Source organism: Neopelma chrysocephalum, unplaced genomic scaffold, assembly GCF_003984885.1.
Source record: "Neopelma chrysocephalum unplaced genomic scaffold, ASM398488v2 Primary Assembly neopelma1_43, whole genome shotgun sequence".
Taxonomy (NCBI): domain Eukaryota; kingdom Metazoa; phylum Chordata; class Aves; order Passeriformes; family Pipridae; genus Neopelma; species Neopelma chrysocephalum.
This window is the reverse complement of record NW_020897702.1, coordinates 21961948-21981900: the sequence shown is the minus strand read 5'-3', so window position 1 is coordinate 21981900 and position 19953 is coordinate 21961948. Positions and strand designations below refer to the sequence as shown.

At 43.3% G+C, this 19953-nt stretch overlaps 2 protein-coding genes across 3 annotated transcripts; both read right to left on the bottom strand.

Moving 5' to 3' along the window:
• Positions 1–1774: 1774 nt before the first annotated feature.
• Positions 1775–4260, bottom strand: LOC113964843 (NADH dehydrogenase [ubiquinone] 1 subunit C2-like). The gene is made up of 3 exons (XM_027677581.1): positions 4045–4260; positions 2817–2960; positions 1775–1978 (listed from the first exon to the last, which is right to left on the bottom strand). Exons 1-3 carry the CDS (start codon positions 4181–4183, stop codon positions 1929–1931), a joined length of 333 nt encoding a protein of 110 aa, XP_027533382.1. The 5' UTR covers positions 4184–4260; the 3' UTR covers positions 1775–1928.
• Positions 4261–6173: 1913 nt separating this feature from the next.
• Positions 6174–18841, bottom strand: ALG8 (ALG8, alpha-1,3-glucosyltransferase). 2 transcript variants are annotated; one of them, XR_003533315.1, is made up of 14 exons: positions 18754–18841; positions 17799–17877; positions 16313–16506; positions 14682–14791; positions 13117–13184; positions 12454–12580; positions 11744–11847; positions 11512–11632; positions 11088–11227; positions 10131–10270; positions 9351–9448; positions 8963–9072; positions 8196–8268; positions 6791–6805 (listed from the first exon to the last, which is right to left on the bottom strand). XR_003533315.1 is itself a non-coding variant. In XM_027677580.1 (13 exons), the coding sequence occupies exons 1-13, from the start codon at positions 18831–18833 to the stop codon at positions 6574–6576; spliced, it is 1566 nt and encodes a 521-aa protein (XP_027533381.1). In that variant the 5' UTR covers positions 18834–18841; the 3' UTR covers positions 6174–6573. The 2 variants fall into 2 exon arrangements, 1 of the variants encoding a protein (XP_027533381.1); XM_027677580.1 differs by lacking the exon at positions 8963–9072 and having other exon boundaries at positions 6174–6805.
• Positions 18842–19953: the final 1112 nt, after the last annotated feature.

Below are 19953 nucleotides of genomic sequence, written 5' to 3'. Positions count from 1 at the left end.
GTAGGCGCATCAAAGCCAGCAGAGAGCAGTGACTGGGGCACAGAGGCGATAGGCAGCAGCAGGAGGTACAGCCGAGACCAGAGCACCCCAAATTGAAAGGCAGGGGTGTGCGGCTCCAGGGAGATGCTGGAGGAAAGAACCTCACAAATTCACACTTGGACTCCCCAGGTCTGGCTGTGTTGTCAGCCGAGTTGGCTGTGAGCCAGCAAGGTGTCCTCAGGGCAAAGACAGTGAAGGTAGGGGATCCTTCCCTTCTGCACAGCCCTGATGAGGCCTCACCTGGAGCACTGTTTCCAATACAAGAGAGACATGGAGCTCCAGGAGCAGGTCCAGCAGAGGGTGACAAAGATGATTAAGGGCCTGCAGCATCTCTCTTATGAGGAAAGGCTGAGGGAGCTGGGCCTGTTTATCCTTGAGAGAGATGACCTAGAGGGGATGTCATCAATGTATATGTGTCTGAAGGAAGGTGCCAACAGGATGGATCCACTCTCTTCTCTGTGGTACTGAGCGATAGGACAAGAGGCAATGGACAGAAACTGATGCACAGGAAGTTCTACCTTAACATGAGGAAGAACTTCTTTACTGTGTAGGTGAATGACCACTGGAACAGGTTGCCCAGAGAAGTTGTGGGTCTCCTTCCCTGGAAACATGTCTGGACACAATCCTGAGTAGTATGCTCTAGGGGACCCTGCTTGAGCAGGGAGGTTGGACTAGATGACCTTCAATGGTCCCTTCACATCTTACCCATTCTATGAATCCGTGATTTAATCCATCTGATTGTCATTTCCCTTTTTAATGTAATGAGCTTTCAGCAGAGACATCTTCCAGCCCAGGGGGACACTCATCCCAGTCCCTCTGGGCGTGGAGGGCCCACAAGGGGTGGGCAGACCAAGGGGAGGCAGCAGGTGCAGCAGTGGCTGCAAACAGAGCTGTGCTGGTGCAATCACTTCCACCCGTCAATCCAAGGAGATCTGAAGTTCTGCTGGAACATCACCCGAGAGCAGGTCAAACCCTGGGAGGTATCCAACTATCTCATCCCTCTGTACAGCACCAGTGGGAAGCAGGGGTGAGGGAACAGCACCCAGGGCATGGAGAGAGGCCTCCCCAGGGAAGAGGTGCTCAAGAAAGAGCTTTGAGACGCTGCACAGAGCAGGAAGTCTCACCAAACGTGCACAGGGACAGAGGCACTGCAGGAGGAAGCAGGGCAGATACTGAAACCCAGCAAAAACAGGTAAACCCAGCAAAAACTGTCACAACCGGAGCAGCCTCAACTGGAAGTGTTTTAACCCCAGAGGTGCCAAGCACCCTGCAGTGACATTCGTAAGAGCTGTAGATCCACAGCCCATCTGGAACGTTTGTGTTCAGTATGTGGATTTAGGAGCCAACAACCAAGTGAGAAGGCAGAAAGGCTGGATCCTCATTGCCAGCAAAGAAAAAGCAACATAAGAATGGAAAATATAGAGAGGGAATTAATTAGGAAGCGCATATATTTTTGTTAGCTGTTCAGAACTAATTTCACAGCAAGACTTTGGCTGCAGCACCTGCAGGGGCTGGTCAAGGGCATGCTCAAGGGTCAGGAGGAATGCCACTGAGAAATAAAAAGAAGGAACTTACACAAGTACACTCTGGGTTTTTTAAAGTATATGCTGCGTGAACAATCTCCCACTCCCACAATTAAAACAACTGAAAAAGAGATAAATCAAAGTTATTATCCTGTTACAAATATCAGTCACCTACGTATTGACACACTTTAACAGAATAGAAGAACAAATAATTAAACACAAAGTATTTAATCAAGCTTTTATTACATGAAAGCGAGTAAAGCTTCACTTTCCAAGCCATGGACGGTTCAACAGTTGCAGCCACATTGCCGATGTTTCTGGTGTGGCATTAATTCATCCTGTGATGTGTCGCCACTGGAGAAATCCTCAGTGGATTGGGTAGAAATCCTCCAAAATCTCTCCTATTCTTTTCTTTTCTGTAAGAGGTGGGAAAACTTAATCAGCATTTGAGATGGATCCGGAATACGTTTTATATTAAAATCTTAAGGTTAACAAAACCACCAAAAATCTGGTTTTTGCTACTAACAGTGAATCACCAGCTTGCTGTTTTAACTAAATGCATAACTTCTTTCCCATAGGGCTCTCCACAGATCCCTGCAAAGGGATCTCCATATTAACACTTTTTTTATTTGTACATACTCTTTCCAACATGGCACGATGCAGACCACAATCCAAGAACCAGAGTCACCTAACTGTATTGTGTCAGAAAATGGACAGTTTTCACCAAAATTTGCCATGGCCTCTTTGGGCTCAGTGACTACATTTAGTAAAAAACTGCTGTTCTTCACCACAGCTCTAAGCCAACAGCACTTCAGGCTTCCTGCCATTTCTATTTACTCTTTTTTCACCTACTCTGTTTGTTTTCTGAATATTCATCACGCAATTTCTGAATCTACATGCATGGGCATTTTGTAGAATAAACAGTACAATTGTGATGTTACAAGAATAAGACCTGGGACTTCTAATTTCCATTACTTTATTTCTTCTTCAGTGGTACAAGTTTGGTCTATTCTTATTTTCTTTTTGTTCTGCTATTTCTATATTAAAATAAGCTTTTAAGAGGAAGAGGTGGTTGTCAAGGCAGATCAACAGCTCAATAAAAATATCTATTTTCATATCATAAAATCCTTAATACTGTTGCAATTTAGATTGTGAATAAGCAGGAGAGACTTAGCCCAGCAATATCTTTACACATGTTAGCACTTGTTAACTGGAACATAAGGCAGGCTCACTTAAAAAACCAACTCATCGTACCTGCCACCTTAAAGTCTTCTGGGTGATGCCTGACGTACTCCAACAGCTCTCTGTCCCTTTTGGCATAGATGTAATCTGAACGTTTCGTCAGGTAGTAGCCAACAAAACACCCCACAGTGGTGAACAGGACCTGGCGGTGAACACCTGCAGCAGGAAGAGGAATGTCCATGTCCCCCTGTCTCAGCTCCTCTCCCTGGGGGCCTCAAGCAGCCCCATGCTTTCCCCGGGTCCCTCACGCCCCAGCAACTCCCTCCCTGCTTTCCCCCAGTGAAGGTCCCTATACACCCACACCTCCCACGGCCCCTGCCAGACCCCCGGAGAGACCCCCTTTCCTCAGGGCTCCTTCCCTTTCCTGCCCTCCATATCCCTCAGACAGTCACCTCAAATCCCCTCCACACCCATACCACGTCCCTTTCTCAGCCCCCTCCAATTACCTCCAATCCCCCCTGGCCAAAAAAACCCTCATTTCAGGGCTCCCACTCTTTCATTCCCATCCTCTCACAGAGACACTCAAAATCACAACAGAGCACCCCATTCCCCTCCAACCCTCCCACCACTCCTCACTCAGGGTTCCCTCACCTTCCCTCCCCATTTATCCCTCAGACTGACCCCAAATCCCACACATTCCATTCACCAGCCCCACATACTCTCTCATCTCAGGGCCCCCTCCCCTTCAACCCTCAAGGTCACTCCAAATCCCACACACCCCCTTCCCCGGCCCTCCAAATCTGCTCTATCTCTCCATCCCCTCACCTCAGGTCTCCCTCCCCCAGCCCCTATATCCCTCACGATCACCCCAAATTCCCCACACCCGCTCCCGCAGCCCCCTCCAGCCCCTCACTCCCAGCAGTTTCCCCTCCTCCTCCTTCATTTATCCCTCAGAGTGACCCCAAATCCCACACAGCACTTTCCAAGCCCCACATTCTCCCTCTACCCTGCCCCCAGCCCCCGTATCCCTCACTATATCCCTCCTTATATCCACCTCAGGGCCCCCTCCCCTTCACTCCCACTCCTATAAGCCCCAAGGTCACCCCAAATCCCACACACTCACTCCCGCAACGCCCCTACCCCTTCCAGCCCCTCACTCCTGGCAGTTTCCCCTCCTCCACCTGCATTTATCCCTTAGAGTGACCCCAAATCCCACAAAGCCCCTTCCCCAGCCCCTCACCTCAGCCAGCCCCCCGCCCCGTTTCCCCTTCGCCTCAGGCTCCCCCTTGTCTCCCCGCACCGGCTCGGAGGACGGGGCGATGGTTGAAGGTGTTGTCCAGCAGCGCCGTGATCCACCCCACGAAGCCCAGCCAGACCGAGCCCCTGTTGAGCAGCGGCGGCGGCGGCAGCGACCGCGACTCGTCGGGCAGCCACACCATGGCTGCGGCCCGCCGAAGGTGACCCGGCGGAGCGGAGAGCCGGCTGCACCTTCCGCCGCCCGCCCGCGCCCCGCTCCCGCGTTCCGCTGCCTTCCCCTGATTTTGGTTATTTCCCCAAAAAGCACCCCAAAATCCAACCCCCCCGGCCCACAAACCCACCTACCCACCCCTACTCGAGGCTGAGCGGCTCTAGCGGGGGTCGAGTGGAGGTTCCCGCAGCCCTGAGCCCACTGGGTGAGGCGGCCCCGCTGCCTCTGGAGGGCCAGGGAGGCCGGTCGGTAAGTAAATTAGGGGACTAATGAAGCACTAAAATCGAAGCCCAGTAATTTTCAGAGCTCGTCCTGCCGACAGATTAAAGACTGAGACCTACACCATGTTGTTAGTTTTTGCTTTTTTAATTATTACCAAACCACATTAAATCACTTGCCACCATAGCAGGATTGATGGAACCATTAAAGAAACCCCTGCATTAAAAAGACACCACCGGTCCTACAAGCTTCTCAGCCTCTTCCCTAAAAACGTATTATTTAGCTTTTCACCACACAGGATGAAGTTGGGCAGTCACTGCTCCCCAGGGGGAGATGCTTAAGTTGAAGCAGGAATTACAGAACGGCCATAGGTGGTCACTTAAGTCATTGCCCCGGGCTGAATTTCACAGAATAGTTTGGGTTGGAAGGGACCTTAAAGATCATCTCATTACAACCCTCTGCCATGTACAGGGACACCTTCCACTAGACCAGGTTCCTCAGAGCTCTGTCCAAACACTTTCAGGGCTGGGGCAACCACAGCTTCCCTGGGCAACCTGTTCTGGAAGGAGTTAGTCTTGACTTGCAAAGGTGCTGCTGCAGAAGAGCCAATTTTTTTTTTTGTGTGTGTGTGTGGGTTTTTTTCTGTTGTGTTTGTTTGTTTTTATGTTGTTTTGTTTTCTGTTTGTTTTTTGGTTTGGGTTTTAAAAATATTTTAAAAATATTATTGTTTCCCTACACAGGACTGCACCTCCATGCAGACAAACACAAGCACTGTGGATGCTTTACCCTGGGCAGAGCTTTGAGGCCTAGACCAGCGGTAAAATACAGGTGGTAAGAAGCACTGTGGCATCAATGGCAGCCACAGCAGCTGAAAAGAGCATGGCAAAGCTGCTGAGGTGTAAAAAAAGCAGAAACTATGAGGAAGTAATGAAAAACAGAGTGAGAAGGTCTGAACACAAGCTTATGGACTGTGAAAAGTTTAAATGTACAAGCTATTTGGTTACCGAAATGGCCACAGCAACTTCTCGACCTGCTGTCCTAACAAGAGCCCTACTCTCTTTTAACATCTGATATATTCAAAGAACTCAGAAAGCATAACTATCCCCTGGACTATCCTCTCCGAAGGGGTCCAGTTCTTCAACTAACACGGAAGTTCAAAAACTACTTGAAAAAACAAAACAAAACAAATCCATCCCTTCTCCCCCCATTTCACGTCAGCACTGGAATCCAAACCAGACCCCAATCTCTAGAGCAACATCTTTTAGGGATGGTTATATAGGGTTTAAAAAGTACAATTATTTACCACAGAAATAACTTACCCTTCAGGGTACATGATTCCACAGAGGCAGAATACAATATACCTTTTTTTGAACTTTCTAGAGGAACTGTGGACACTTGATCTTTTGTTACAGTTGCAGAATTTTACATTAATTACAAATAAATACCATTATGCAGCAACATTATAGGGTAAATTTAATGGTGTTAAAAAAAAATTCTTCATTTCAGTCCCAAGCCTCAGTTTGGTCATCTGGGCTACACAAATAAGTATTAAAAGAGTATTAAAGCCTCTTTGAAGAGTATCTGTGAAACAAGGAGGTCAATGGGATATGGACATATTAAAACTTGATATTTGAGTGTTCAAGATTTTGACAAAGTTTCCAGCTAGACACTATGTCCTTACTTGTGCAAGTGTCCCTCAAAAGTAGGGCTTAGATGTGAGCTGAAAAAAATGCAAGAAATGCTCAAAGAAAAAATGTCAAGTTTTTAATTTACAAGTTCCACAGAACACAGTGACAATGCTCTCCTACACAGCAATCATCCCTTCTAATTTGACACAACAACTTTTATTCAAATACAAACAGTAATGGGAGAATCAGGCAGGTTTTCCTTGGGACAGAAGTCTGGACCTTGTTGAGCTTCACAGTTTATCCACAGCCCTCCATGTTACTGTGAGTAACTGTGAGTGCTTCTGATCAGAGGTATCCTCATTGGGCAGTACAGGAGTGCTGGAAGAAAACCTCCCCACGTGGCGATGGTACACATACACTGTGTCTTATCCAGAGTTGTATGTCCTTGTGACATACAACTGTGCCAGTAATCCCCTCAAAGGGATATCCTGGGACTGGTCCCAGCACTGTGGCTTTACTCAGCCTTTTGTCTGACAGGAATTCTCTCAGTCAAGACAGAGACATAGAGTTTGAGCCAAGCGTATGTGATGCCCAGAGCACAGTATACAGAGGTCAGCAACAGAGGGACAAAAGGGAAGTGCCATTTCCAGGGGGTCAGGGGAAATATAATTTCGCAGAAGATTTCCAAAGGCACGAGTTGGATGAGGTAGATTGTTTCAAGCCAGTTAAGGAGAGGCTTCTCTCTCCTGTCAGAGGAATTAAAAAAGAGGGAGTGTTAAAATACAGGATGTTAACTAAAAATAACAATTCTGTTTTTCAGCTATCACTGGTGACCAGAGCAAAGAATATCTATTAGTTCACAATAAGGCTTTAAATAACAATTTAAAAAGTTTCAGGGAAAAAAAAAAACAACAACCAAAAAACCCCAGCATGACAACCAAGACTACAGCTCATTTCCTTATCACATGGCTTTTACACCAAGTTTCAAGACGCCTTGGAATCTAAGGAGAAACCTTATCAGCTGCTGTATTTCACCTCACCTCCTTTCAGTGAACAACTGAACAGACCTTCACACACACACACACACACACACACACACACATGCACACACACTTGTTCCACTAAAGTTGTTCTATATCCAAAGACGGGAAATGTCACACTTATTTTAACCTCTTCCCCCAAGCTTTCTGTAGGATGTACTGTCTAGCCAATCTCTCTGGCAAAGAACATTGTTGGTAGGGTTTTAACTGCAGATAGCTTACAGGGAATTTCAAGTTCTGACAGGAATTTGTTCATTTTGGCAAGTTAGGAACAAGAAACTTGCAAAAGCCTCATCTCTAGACAAAAACTAAGCTCCTACAGAGCTTTTTAGTTAGAGCTCTTGAGACAGAATGATTGAATTCTTAAATACTAAAGGGGAAAAAGCAGTCTGGCCCAAAAAAACCCCACCTACAAAAAACAGGTGCTTGAAGTACTGAATACATGTTTACGGCCCTTTTGACATCCCTCGTTAAGCTTGGTTTTGCCCTGAAAAAAGTCTGGGAAATTGGGAAGTGGAGACTACAGGGGTTATAAGGATAAGCAGTATCTTTGGTCAAGTAGGTAAGAGATCAATAGGCTGTAAAACTACACAGGATGATTTGGACAATTACATGTTCTGGCAGCCAAATGTTTGCAGTTTTGTTGACAAATCACAGCTTGTAATGTACGTTATTTATAACCTGTCCCTTCCACACATTAAAATACTACTACTGTAAAAAACTAGAGTAGAGTAAGATAAACAATCTCCAGATAACTCACTGTAATAAGTGCTCCGAGACTGAATTAAATCCTCACAGGATACAGCATCACAACTCCATGCTTTAACAGGGTATCAGGCAGGTGGGGATCTACAGCCTGCTGGGACTAACTGGGCAGCTGTCACAACTCAAACATAACCAGGATGTGCTGTAATAATCCTAACTAAAGCACTGCCTTCTGAGAACTGCTGCAGCAGCATCTTTTGACTAGTAACACTTCAACCTCATACTTCAGCATCGGTTTTCTGTGCTGTTTGCCCCCTTAAGACAAGACTGTTTTCAGTGCCAGAAGAAATGTTGTTGTTTCTGTCATGGAGAATGAAGTTTCTTTAATTACCTGAATAGAGATTTCAATGAAGAGAAGCTATAAACAGTAAACAGCAGCATAAGCAGTATTTTAATTGGAAGTTCTGAAAAGCAAAGAACATTATGGACTTGTAAAATTAATTATGAAAACTTTTTACCATATGAATTGCAGTATCTTTAAATCCTACTAGTCACACTTGCATTGTCCAAATTTATTTTCTCCATACCTACATGTTTTACTACTCAGGATACTAAAAATAAGCATAGATGTTTACTACAGCAAATGCCAAGCATTTGCAATACACTTACTTCAATTATCTATAACCATACTGAACACAATAATTATAATTACAATTTGTGATAGCACTGCAAATAACATTTCCCTATTCAAAAGAAATCACAAATCACTGGGAAGTGATTATAGCAAAAATGACAGGCAAATCAACACTATTGAGCTCTACGTTGCACACGAGATAAAAATTAACTAACAGAGAAAGCAGAGGAAGTTTCTTATTTCTGAAGGCAGCAGCTGTCACAAAAAAGCAGCACTGTCAGACCAAAAGATTGTGAGTGCCTGGATTTGAACTCTCCCAGAAGGATGACAATCAATTCAGTGTTACAGTGTTGTCATAGCCACCATGGCCTGGAGTTTGAGAGAAGCAAACAGGCCCCTGATTAACTGAAAAGGTAGGAGGGGAACAAAGGAACAAACAGGTTTCGGTCACAAAGACACATCTGTCCCTACAGATACTGACTTAACTGATGCTACTACACGATTTTTTAATTTAAGCACAGTACTGGCAGCATAAGGAAGCAGTCAGCTGGAAAACAGCCTGCCAGGGCTGTAGTTTCAAATTGTCTTCATCAGTTTTGCCTGACATGGTTATGACAAGGGGAAGTTTCTGGAACTGTGGCAGAGCAAGGGATAACAAATACTGACTGACAACTTCTCATCCCTATTTCAACTTGAGGCCTATTTCAACTATGGTCTTTCTACAGCTTTTTAACCCAATGATTCTTTTCACTAGTTGGAGAGCTTGCATTTATGGAAACAGGCTGACATACAGCCTCCTTGCAACTTTCAAGGTATTACATAAATTAATCCAAACCCATTACCTGCATGACATCTCTGGAAAAAAAAACCCCAAAGTAGTAAGATGAAACCACAGAAAGAAGAACACTTTACCTGGTGGAGTGAACAACAATGGAAAAAGTGAGAAATGCCCTGTTGTTGTCAGAATCAAGTAGATGCCAGCATCCTTGGCTCTCTGAATAGACAACAAGCTAAAAAATGACAAGAATTTGTTATGCTTTTGTCTTTTAGTAAAGAAACTTAATTTCAGCAGAGTACTACACAATTCACAAGAGAGTGAAGAACAGGTCAAATAGCTTCATGGTACCGCAGTCCCTCCAAACACTGGACCTGTGATGAAGTCTCCTGCTTCTAAACTACATGGCCTCAGAAATAAAAATACAGGAGAAAAATTATCCAGGAAACGCTCCCCCAGAAAACCATACACCCAATGAACAAAACTACTGGCAAGGCCTGACAGAAAACAAGAGCTTAAACATCACTAAATCTCTGAGGGAGGAAAATACAGTTTGGAGCAATACTGGTCAGGCAGTTTATGAACTACAGCCTACTTCTACCCTAGGCAGGCATAAAGTTCTTTTGGTAGAAACTGCGTATTATTCTTGTCAAGCACAGTGCAGAAGATCCCTTTCCTCAGCTGCCTCCTGACCAATCTATCCAGCATTTTAGAATATGAACCACAGCACTCATCAAGGTTTGATCTGTGCCTGAAATTAATTTACTTTAAGTGCACTACATTGTTCCAGCTTAAGGCATTCTATAAACACGTTCATCTTCTGAAATATACTGAAAACAAGCAATCCCCTTGGAGGATTCCTTAACAAGTGGCTGCAGGTCTACTTTGGCCAACTACTGTGTACAAAACTGACTTACCTTAAAGGCAGAATAGCAAGGAGTATTGCTTTTTCATGCACGTGCCAGCCAAACATGAAAGAGCTCAGCGCACAAAGAACAAGGCACTGCAGAAAGCCTCTGGGCCCTTGAGGTTTAAACCAAAGACAGAAAACAGAGGGCTAGAAACAACAGGCAAAAACAGGACTTCAGTGAAAAGTCTGGCAATCCTGAACACAAGCCATTGTCCAAAGAGATTTTTCAATGTTAATAAACTCCACTGCACCCAGGTTGTGCTTGTGTGGCACAAGCATTATATAGCACTGGAGGAACGAGATCTATTTGGGTGTATGAGTAGAGCCTGAAGGAATTCTGTCAAAATAACAGGAGGGGAAAGTAGACTGAAAGACCACAGCCAACTCCCTGCCATTTACATGCAAGAACTGTCTTTCAATCTAAGTCACTAAACTCATTTTATCAAAGTCACCACATAAAGGTGTTGAAACAAAGATTTCCCATTAAAGGCTAGTTACTCATTAAAGTGAAAAGGACTGTGTATCTGGGTAATTCCTTACCAAACCTCTCATTCTGTGCTTGCCATGTGAAGAACACCACATTTACCTGTGGCTCGTGCTGTTAGGAACACTGTAAGCTGCTCAAACAGCTCCATCAGGAACTCCACCCATGCCAACTACCTTCTACCACAAAAGGTTACTTCTAGCTCAGCACACAGAGTGGTTTTGATCCAAGTTTGCTTTTAACACTCTTTTAACCATTGACAGGGGCCATAAATGTAAGTTCATACTCGAAGAAAGTATTATTGTGTATTATTGCGTATCAAGAAAGATATTAAGTCCAAATTTAACTGGCTTTATTTTTTTTCTAAAGAAAACATATTTGTTGCCCTAGAATTAAAATTCCTGTGAAGTGTACACTAATCAATTAAAACCTAATAGGGACAAAACACACGAAGTTTAAAAAAATATTAGTTGTTCTTACCAATATAGCTATGAAAGTACAGATTAACGTTGCCAGTGGAGTCACTGAAGGGAGGACAGTGTGCTGAAATTCTTGAACTAGCCCTCCTGTCATGGAGGCTTTAGGGATTTTTGTGTGATCAAGAAAATTGCACTTTAAACCTAAAAACAAAACATAAAGAAGCACAAACTGGGAAGTGCCAATACAGAAAATGAAGTAGCTGAACTAAGTACATGGACAAGTCTTTTTTTTTTTAAAGGATAGCAGAGGGAAGTGATTGATCTCCGACCTACTGCTGAGAACTTACACATTGCATTATGTGGACAGTCAGATGATTTATAGCAATCTGAAAATAATTTACTATATGCATTTCAAATGGGGCAGACTAAAATCCAGAGAGCTCTATCAGCAAATGGGCACCAAGCAGCAAGATCAGCATACTGACCAAGAATTGTTAGTGCTTTATCCATGGCATTGTACAAAGCCCAGAAGTTCGGGGCCCAATAGGCATGGCAGAGGCCTCGCTTGAAGGGAAAAAGCCGTGAAATGACTTGCGGCAGCTGGCCCTACAGAAAACAGAAGAAGAAAGAAACAACCTCTTTAGACAAGACATGGTATTTTTATAAGGCAATTTTTTAACAGGTCTGGGGAATAACATGTGAAAAAGGGGTTATTACCAATACTAGGAAGGGTCCTAAAGAAAGAGCAGAAACAAGACAGACAATCAGTCCCAGAAGAGTTAAATGAAGAAAGCTGAAACTTCTCCACTTCAGGGATCCATCTACAAGAAACAAACAGATTACGAGAACAGTTACTGTGGGAAGTGGAAAGGGAGACAAAGCATTCCACACTGACAGGGAATTGATAGCACCTATCTAGAAGGGGCACACAGCCTTTTACGGCAATACACTCAGTTGCTTCCTTTAACAGTCAGCTGGCATTTATCTTTTTCCACACTGTAGAATGCAGGAGCTGCAATCTTTCGGTGTTTGCCAAATTTACCTTCCCTGTTCACGTGAGGAGTATCAGGCATGTTTCAGTGCTAAAAAGTGGAGAGAAACTCAAAGAAGGACTTTGAAATGGCTTCTGATGCTATCTAATTGTTTCATAACCATAACAGTTCTTATGGCCTCCAAGTGCCACCTGCAGTTTGTTCATGCTCGTTCTTCTTAACAAAGAACTTAACAAAGGACTCAAAGTAACAGGAATTGTACAGAAACAAATGTATTTCGAAGATCTTGCAAGATCCTATCAATTCTGCTCTCAAGGAGAATTTTTGTTTGACACACAGCCATTTTGTTCCAATTGCATCTGCATATCTTGAGTGTTCCCCTAGTTCCACTGATTACCCAATCCCCAAAAGTCAGTGAGGAAAACCCCATCTTACCTGCATTATTTGCAGTAAAACAATAGGATCGTAACAAATAAATGCCATATGCTGGGGCCACGTACAAGTAGATGTGTTTGAAATGCAGAAGAACAGCAAAAAGAAGAGCGCCCTCCAAATACCTTTTCTAAAAGAAAAACAAAACCCAAGCTCTTTTTCCTGTACTCTGTACTAACTTTTAATGGTCCTCTGTTGTACTCCTATGGCGATGGGACAGTTATTACAGGCATGAAAAAAAAAAGTATTTACTTCAAATTACAAACTCAGTAGTATTATGCACAAAAGGTATGGAGAAGGAAACTATCGTGTCACACCATACATGGACAACTGGGACAGGCTTCCCTTCCCCATAGCTTCAGAAGTATGTTTTCTAAGGACTGGTGATTTGGAAGAGGATGGCAAGAAATGATGCCACATTGCTCAGCTATAATACAGAATTTAGTTTTCTCACGGGGAACTGCAATGCTGCAGCATTAGCAAGCAATTATGGTGAGTTTCAAGTTCTCCTCCTCCCTCTGAAACTCAACAAATAATTAGACATCCAGCTTTGCACACCTCAACATCAAGCCACTACCACTGTCTTCAACGTGGGCAGCTCAATGAAGTGAATTAACGCACCTAAACACATATGGCAACAAATAGATGAGAGTCACTTGAGTTTACCTGACACAGACGAGCAACAGAAAGAAGCATCAGCCCAAACAGAAAGCCATTGTACTGGAAGTGAATATCTGAACTTGAGTCAAGAAAGGAATAAAGCAAGGTTTCTTTACTATTATGTTTTCTGGGGAAGACTCAAAGTTCTGAACAATAAATTCAAATTAAAATGGAATTTAAATCAAGAAAGCAATCTTAAATTCACACCATGCTAAATTATTATTTAACATTAACTGTCAGTACTCTTAGACACAAAATCTACTAATGCTAGCACATTACCTTGATGAAATGAAACACAACAATCTACATATGTATTATGCAACTTATATAAGACAAATCAAAAACAGTTTAAATCTCCACTTAAATTTTTGAGCACTAGTGTTACCAAACAAGTTATATTTCTTAAAAAATGAGCCTATGCAGCAGTTGGAGAAAATGTTGAGAAGAGATTTAATTGGTGAAATAGATAACGGTTGATGGGCAAGCTCTGGGTAATGTCCATGTGTAAGAATAACAAATTAAAAGTTTAGGGTTTGGCTCTCAGACCTGGAGGAGCAAGTTAACAAAGTCTGGAAGATAAATTTATTGTTGAGAACTGAACACCAGGAATGCAGAATTTATAAACCACAAAGACATGTTACATAACCCAGAGATGCCCTATCTGAGAAAAAGATAATAAAAAGACTGAAAATGTGAACTAATTGGCATGAGAAGCAAGAAATCAATAACCAGTAGAAGAGAGAACAGTAATTAATGAAGAGAACTATGTAACTTGTAAGCCAATGAACATTAATTCCTTTGTTTGCTGAAGTGTATAAATAGTCAAAAGTTTTGATAACTGATATACACATTTTGCGGACCTATCCCCACATACCTCAACACTAAATAAAGTGATGTCAACTTTTTAACCTAACAAACTGGTCAATTTCCCAGTTTCTGGTGACAGTTCCTGGCAACCAGAACAGGAGCAGGTTGCCCAGAGCAGCTGTGGATTCCTCATCCCTGGAAGTGTTCAAGGTCAGGTTGGATGAGGCTTTGAGAAACCTGGTCTAGTGGAAGGTGTCCTTTCCCGTGGCATGGGTGTTGAAACTAGATGATCTTTAAGGTCCCTTCTAACCCAACTCAACTCTATGATTTGATTCTGTGATATCTTTTAGAAAGCCTCCCTAATTCCCATATAACATTAGCCAATTGAATACAGTCTGAACTTAAAGCACTTTGAAGATTTTCCTTGCCATGGGACAAACTTGGAATCACACCCAGAAAATAGAGCCTGTCTGCTAATACTTCTGTAGGCAGGTGGAGGAGGAGCACCCAACAGGAACAGACACGTTGCTGCCAGACTGGTTGGTTCTCCTGCAGTTCTGGCAAATCAGACGAAGAACTGACTAATTTTCATTTTGCCAAATAAGAATTCTAATAAAAACATGAAGTTATTTAACTAACCTCAGAAACAAAACCAGTAGTGTTATTTGCTGTGATAGTAATAATATGCATTTGTACCACACACTGTAACAGGTTGTTAAACCAACAAAATAACACAATCAATCCACAGTGGTTTGAAAGGATACGATCCACAATTAACAACCCAAAATTCCACAAGAGCAGAACAGCAAGAATAAATGTTGGTTTTTCCAGAATATCCTTTGCAGCTCGTTTTCCATTTACGCATCTGCAGCACCTGAACAAAGGCAGAAGAAACAGAAGCTTTAATTCAAACAGACAACAAAAGCATTGCTGGTTTTAAGAGCTCAAAGGTGCACTTAACCTGAAGTTAGCCCTTTTATTAGGATGGAAGACGATGATAAAATCCTTGCTAAATTCATCAGGGGCAGTGTCATGACAGTGTCATGAATAAAGTTTAGTAAAAGAAGGATTTTCAATCTCAAAGCCGTAGTGTGTTCCACATACTAAAGCTGATGTTAACTAACAGCCTCAGGTTCAAGTCCTGCATTCACTAAGTGTAAAGCTGTCACAGCCTGCATGCCATCATGGATGAGCAATATATTGTTACATCTGGAGACAACATACCAAGTTGTATTTAAGGTTGGACATTAACTTCTTCCGTCCTCCTTCCCTCAATATTATGAGTTCTCTGTTGGTTAAAAATCCTATTACTTCTCTGCGTGAAGCAATATGGTTCATATTATTTTTGAAGGCAAGGTTAGGTCAGATTAAAAAGTTACAGATGATTTGTGTTGAAATACTATTGTAGAGCCATTTTAAGAAAGCCAGCTCATACATGGAATCATGAAATGGTTTGAGTTGGAAGGGACCTTTCAAGGTCATGTAGTTCAACCCCCCTGCCATGGGCAGGGACACCTTCCACTAGACCAGGTTGCTTAAAGCCCTGTCCAACCTGGCCTTGAATTTTTCCAGGCATGGGACATCTATCACCTCTCTTGGCAAAATGACCCCATGCAGACATCGGCCCTGAGTCTTCAGCCCCACATTCATACATCTGTGAACCAAAACAACAACAACAACAACAAAAAGTCGCAATGCAAAGCTAGCTCATTTCAAATAAGGTAAGTAAAAAGGCTTAGGCAGTGCTCCAGTCAGAGAATTTTCTACCTGGATTTTGATTGACAGAATAAAACTATGGAAGACTGTTACAACCAAATCATTAAGGTAGACAACATAGTTCTCAAAACATCCTCCACTCTACTCTTTAGGTATTAGATAAATACTTCTTCACAAAGTCAGGGTACACTGAAAGTATCCAATCCTATTATTTTTCTATTAGACTTGAAATAATCAGTTTATCATCAAAAATACCAAAAACACTGGACCAACTTTGCATATTTGATACTGGCATTTTGTGACAAATTTCCTTTATGCTTCTACTCTAGAAGAACAGAGTAGCAAGAGAAATAACAAGAAAAAAGCCTATTCTGAGCACACAAGCTGTCCTGCAAGTCCTACAAAATGAACCCAGTGACAGAAACAAAACCAACTGTAATGCATGAAACAGCAGCTAATGTCTGACTGCGTGCAAATCTACCGCATGTACAGAAACTGCATCTCCAAGAACAAAACATTAGATTGTGTTTTGTTTACCACTGTATTCCAAATTTCTCCTTGAATAGGTTAAAGCAACTTCGGTATTTCCATGCATTTACAAGCTCATTCATACAGTTATTTGTTGTGGCATGTATTAAAGACTACCCACTGTCCCTAAAATTAGAATGTTAAGACTTACTCATGAACTCCATATATGAAGAGGATATCTGTAAAAATGACAGAAAGTCTTTGGAAGAAAATGGTTGCGTGACTGGTATAATTCAGGTTTTCGATAACCAACATCTGTGGGTCGAAGTACTTGGCCATGTGTGAGAGTGCGTATTCAAACCAGGCAAAAAATGGTGGATAATCCAGGGTCCATTCTGAAGTTGCCTAACAACAAAAGAAGATTAAATAGTTTAAGACAAACCATGCTGATTGCAGTCCTTCAGGTACAGATGGTCACAACAATTCAGCTGATGTATTTTATCTCAGTAGCCTCTATTTAACAGAAACTACTTCACAGTGAGTAGCCAGCTCTGTGGTGCTGAGCACGATTTAAGCTGTTCTTTTGCAGTACTGGTAGAGAGACAGGACATCTCCTGATCAGTAGGAAAAGATTAAACAGCATTTTATGTATCTGCACCTAACCAATATATAACTGTCTGTTCTTTATAAATCAGCTTACAGTAATAGGGCCAATATTAAAAAATCTCAATAAAACAGATCACAGCAAATATTGGTCTACATCGGAGCAAGCACCAACACAATTAGCCTTGCTACAGTCTCAAAATAACTCATTCATTAATAAGTCTTAACTCTCATATGACCTTATCAAGACCAAATGGCATTATGTGATCTTTTCCTATAAGGACAGCTGTTATGCTCTGAACAATCCTTGGCTGTGGGAATAGGAGAGGAAGAAGGAGGAACAGAGCAGGTTGGGATGAGGTATATTTTTCAGTGTGCATGTTCACAAATGCTTATCTCATGCTGATAAAAGGTATCCTACCCTCTGGAACTGGGATCGTGCTGGCATCACAGAAATGTGGTTTACAATACTGGATCAGCCTTATCAAATTCTGACCAGCACAAATTGTTTACTCCTGGATATGCAGGTCCCAGATGCTTAAGTGGAGTACTAAAGTCTATGATATGTATCCCTATACTCCAGGAGATACTAAAAGATAGATTAAAACCCAATTATGTAGGCTGAGTCTATCACAAACCCAAAATTGATTAATCTAGACAAAAATCAATGCACACTACTAGTGCATGAGCAAAGGCTCAAAACTTTATTAAAGTGATTGATTTCAAAACATACATTTGTGTATACCCATTTGCATGATTCATTTTATATTCTGATAACTGTGTATCATCAAGGACAAGAGCGAAGTGAGCAGCAATTTAAGACTACCATGCAACTTGCTCCTCTGCTACACAGCCTTTCTAATAACCCACATGCCTGAACTGCTCTTGCCATTCTGCCTTCTTAAGTACTTGCAGCTTCCCAAAATAACTCTCATTTTTTTAACTAATGCTACACAGGGCCAGCAAATCGTGACTGGTATGTTTTTGTCCCACTGCATGACACCCACCAATCACCTCTTCCAGCATTCACAAAGTCTGACATACCCAATGTGCCTATAATTCATACACAGCTAAAAAACCCCAAACATACTTACCTCGTAGTACCACTGAGAGAGGGGTAAGTTGTGGGTGATGGCAAGCCAGTTCCTATGTACTTCAAAATCTGTGGAATAACTACAGAAGGGGCATATTAAATGTCACATACATGCACTTAATGGAGAAACATTTCAGAGTACCTCACCACAGGCAGGTAAAAAGGAGGTCTCTACTGAGGAGCTCTAGGGCACAACTGTGGTCAAGTAACTGAAACAGTAGCAAAGATGCTGCATGAACTTTGTGCCAAGAATATATGAGAGAATCCTTGAATATGTTGGGTTGGAAGGGACCTTAAAGATCATCTAGTTCCAACTCCCCTGCCATAGGCAGGTAACCTTCCACTAGACCAGGTTGTTCAAAGCCCCATCCAACCTGGTCTTGAACATTTCCAGGGATAGGACAGCCACAGTTGTTCTGGGCAACCTGTGCCAGTGCCTCGCCACCCTCATAGGGAAGCATATTTTCTTGACACCTAACCTAAATCTCTCCTCTTTTGGTTTAAAATCGTTCCTCCTTGTCCTATCACTATCTGACCGTGTAAAAAGCCACTCATATAACTGACTAAAGGGCAAGAATTATTTATAGCTTGGCCTTTTTAGACAATTAAAGCGAAATTCCAGGTTTTAACTGACTTTTTATATCAATTTGGTTGTTGGGGTTTTTTTCCCCGGTAAAAAAACTTTTAAAATTATGGAGCGCTAATGTTCCAGCACATTAAACAACCCGAACCTTAAAACTAATGCGAACAACAGCCAGCCGGGAGGGGCTGGAAGGGCTCCCAAAGACAAAAGCAAAGCTGTGCCACGCCGCGGAGGCGGCGCCGCCCCGCTCTCCTCACCAACCCGGGGAGCACAAGGGGACGGCGGCCCCACGCCGCCCGCGGCCACTGCCCCCAGGGGTTCGGGGCAGCCCAGCGACACCCGCTCCCGCCCCATACCCAGGGCCGCTCCTTACTATGCGGGGATCAGGAGGCACTTGAGGAAGGACACGCCGAGTGCCAGCGCGCGGAACCAGCCGCGGCCGCCCGCCGCCATGGCGCGCGCGCCCCCAACCCTACGCATGCGCCGCGCCCGCCTCCCCGGTTTGAAGCGCGCGCCCGCCCCGCCCATCCGCCCCAGCGGCGTCGGGAGCGCCACTACGCATGCGCGGGGAGGGCTCCGCGCAGCGCTGTCACGGGCACGAACTGAAATAGGGGAAATTCGGGTTGGATATCGGGAAGTGGTTTATTCGCGTGAGTGTGGTGAGGCATTGGCACAGGTTGCTCTGAGAAGCTGTAGATGTCCCATCCCTGGCAGTATTCAAGGCCAGGTTGGATGGGACTCTGAGTAACCTGGTCTAGTGGAAGGTGTCCCTGCCCACGGCAGGGAGGCTGGAACTGGATGATCTTTAAGGTCCCTTCCAATCCTTAACGCTCTATGGTTCATTTTATGATGTGGGGTTGAGTGGTTGTTGAGAGGTATTACTTGTTTAGCTTAAGGAGTTTTAAATAAGAACAAGTCACTTAAGAGCTCTAATAGTGTGTGATTTAGCATGCTGCTCGCCTGGCTTTACTTAGCATGAGCAGCTGGATTTGCTGAAGTCTTAGGCTGAACTTTCACCTGGATATGCTTTTGGCTGGAACAAAGTTAATTTTCTTCTTAGTAGTTGGTACAGTGCTGTGTTTTGAATTTATTATGAAAATACCCTTGATAACACAGTGATTTTTAATTGCTGCTAAGTAGCGCTTACTCAAAATCAAGGATTTTTCAGATTCCCACGCTCTGCCAGCAAGCAGGTGCACAAGAAGTACAAACCAGAAGACAAGGAGGCTGCAGCCATGAGCAGAAGCTCCAACTTGGCAAAAGCAGTTAATGTCCTGCCTATATGAATACAGAGAAAGAATCCAATAAGGTGTTAGAAAGCCCCAGACCAAGAAGCACATGAATAATGAGCATGTAGAATAAGGGTATAAAAGCTCAGGGATTTCTTTGTTTGGGGTCCCGTTGTGGAGGCACGCAGCTTGAGCTGACCTGCTGCTGTACTCCATTAACATTTATAAGTCCAGCACCTGAGACTGCTACAGGAAACCCAGGGCTGAGCCTGAAGAAGGAGAAAGCTCGCCTGACAGTGAGTGTGTGTGTGGGTGAGGAGTTGAAAGGGGCACCAGCTGGGGCT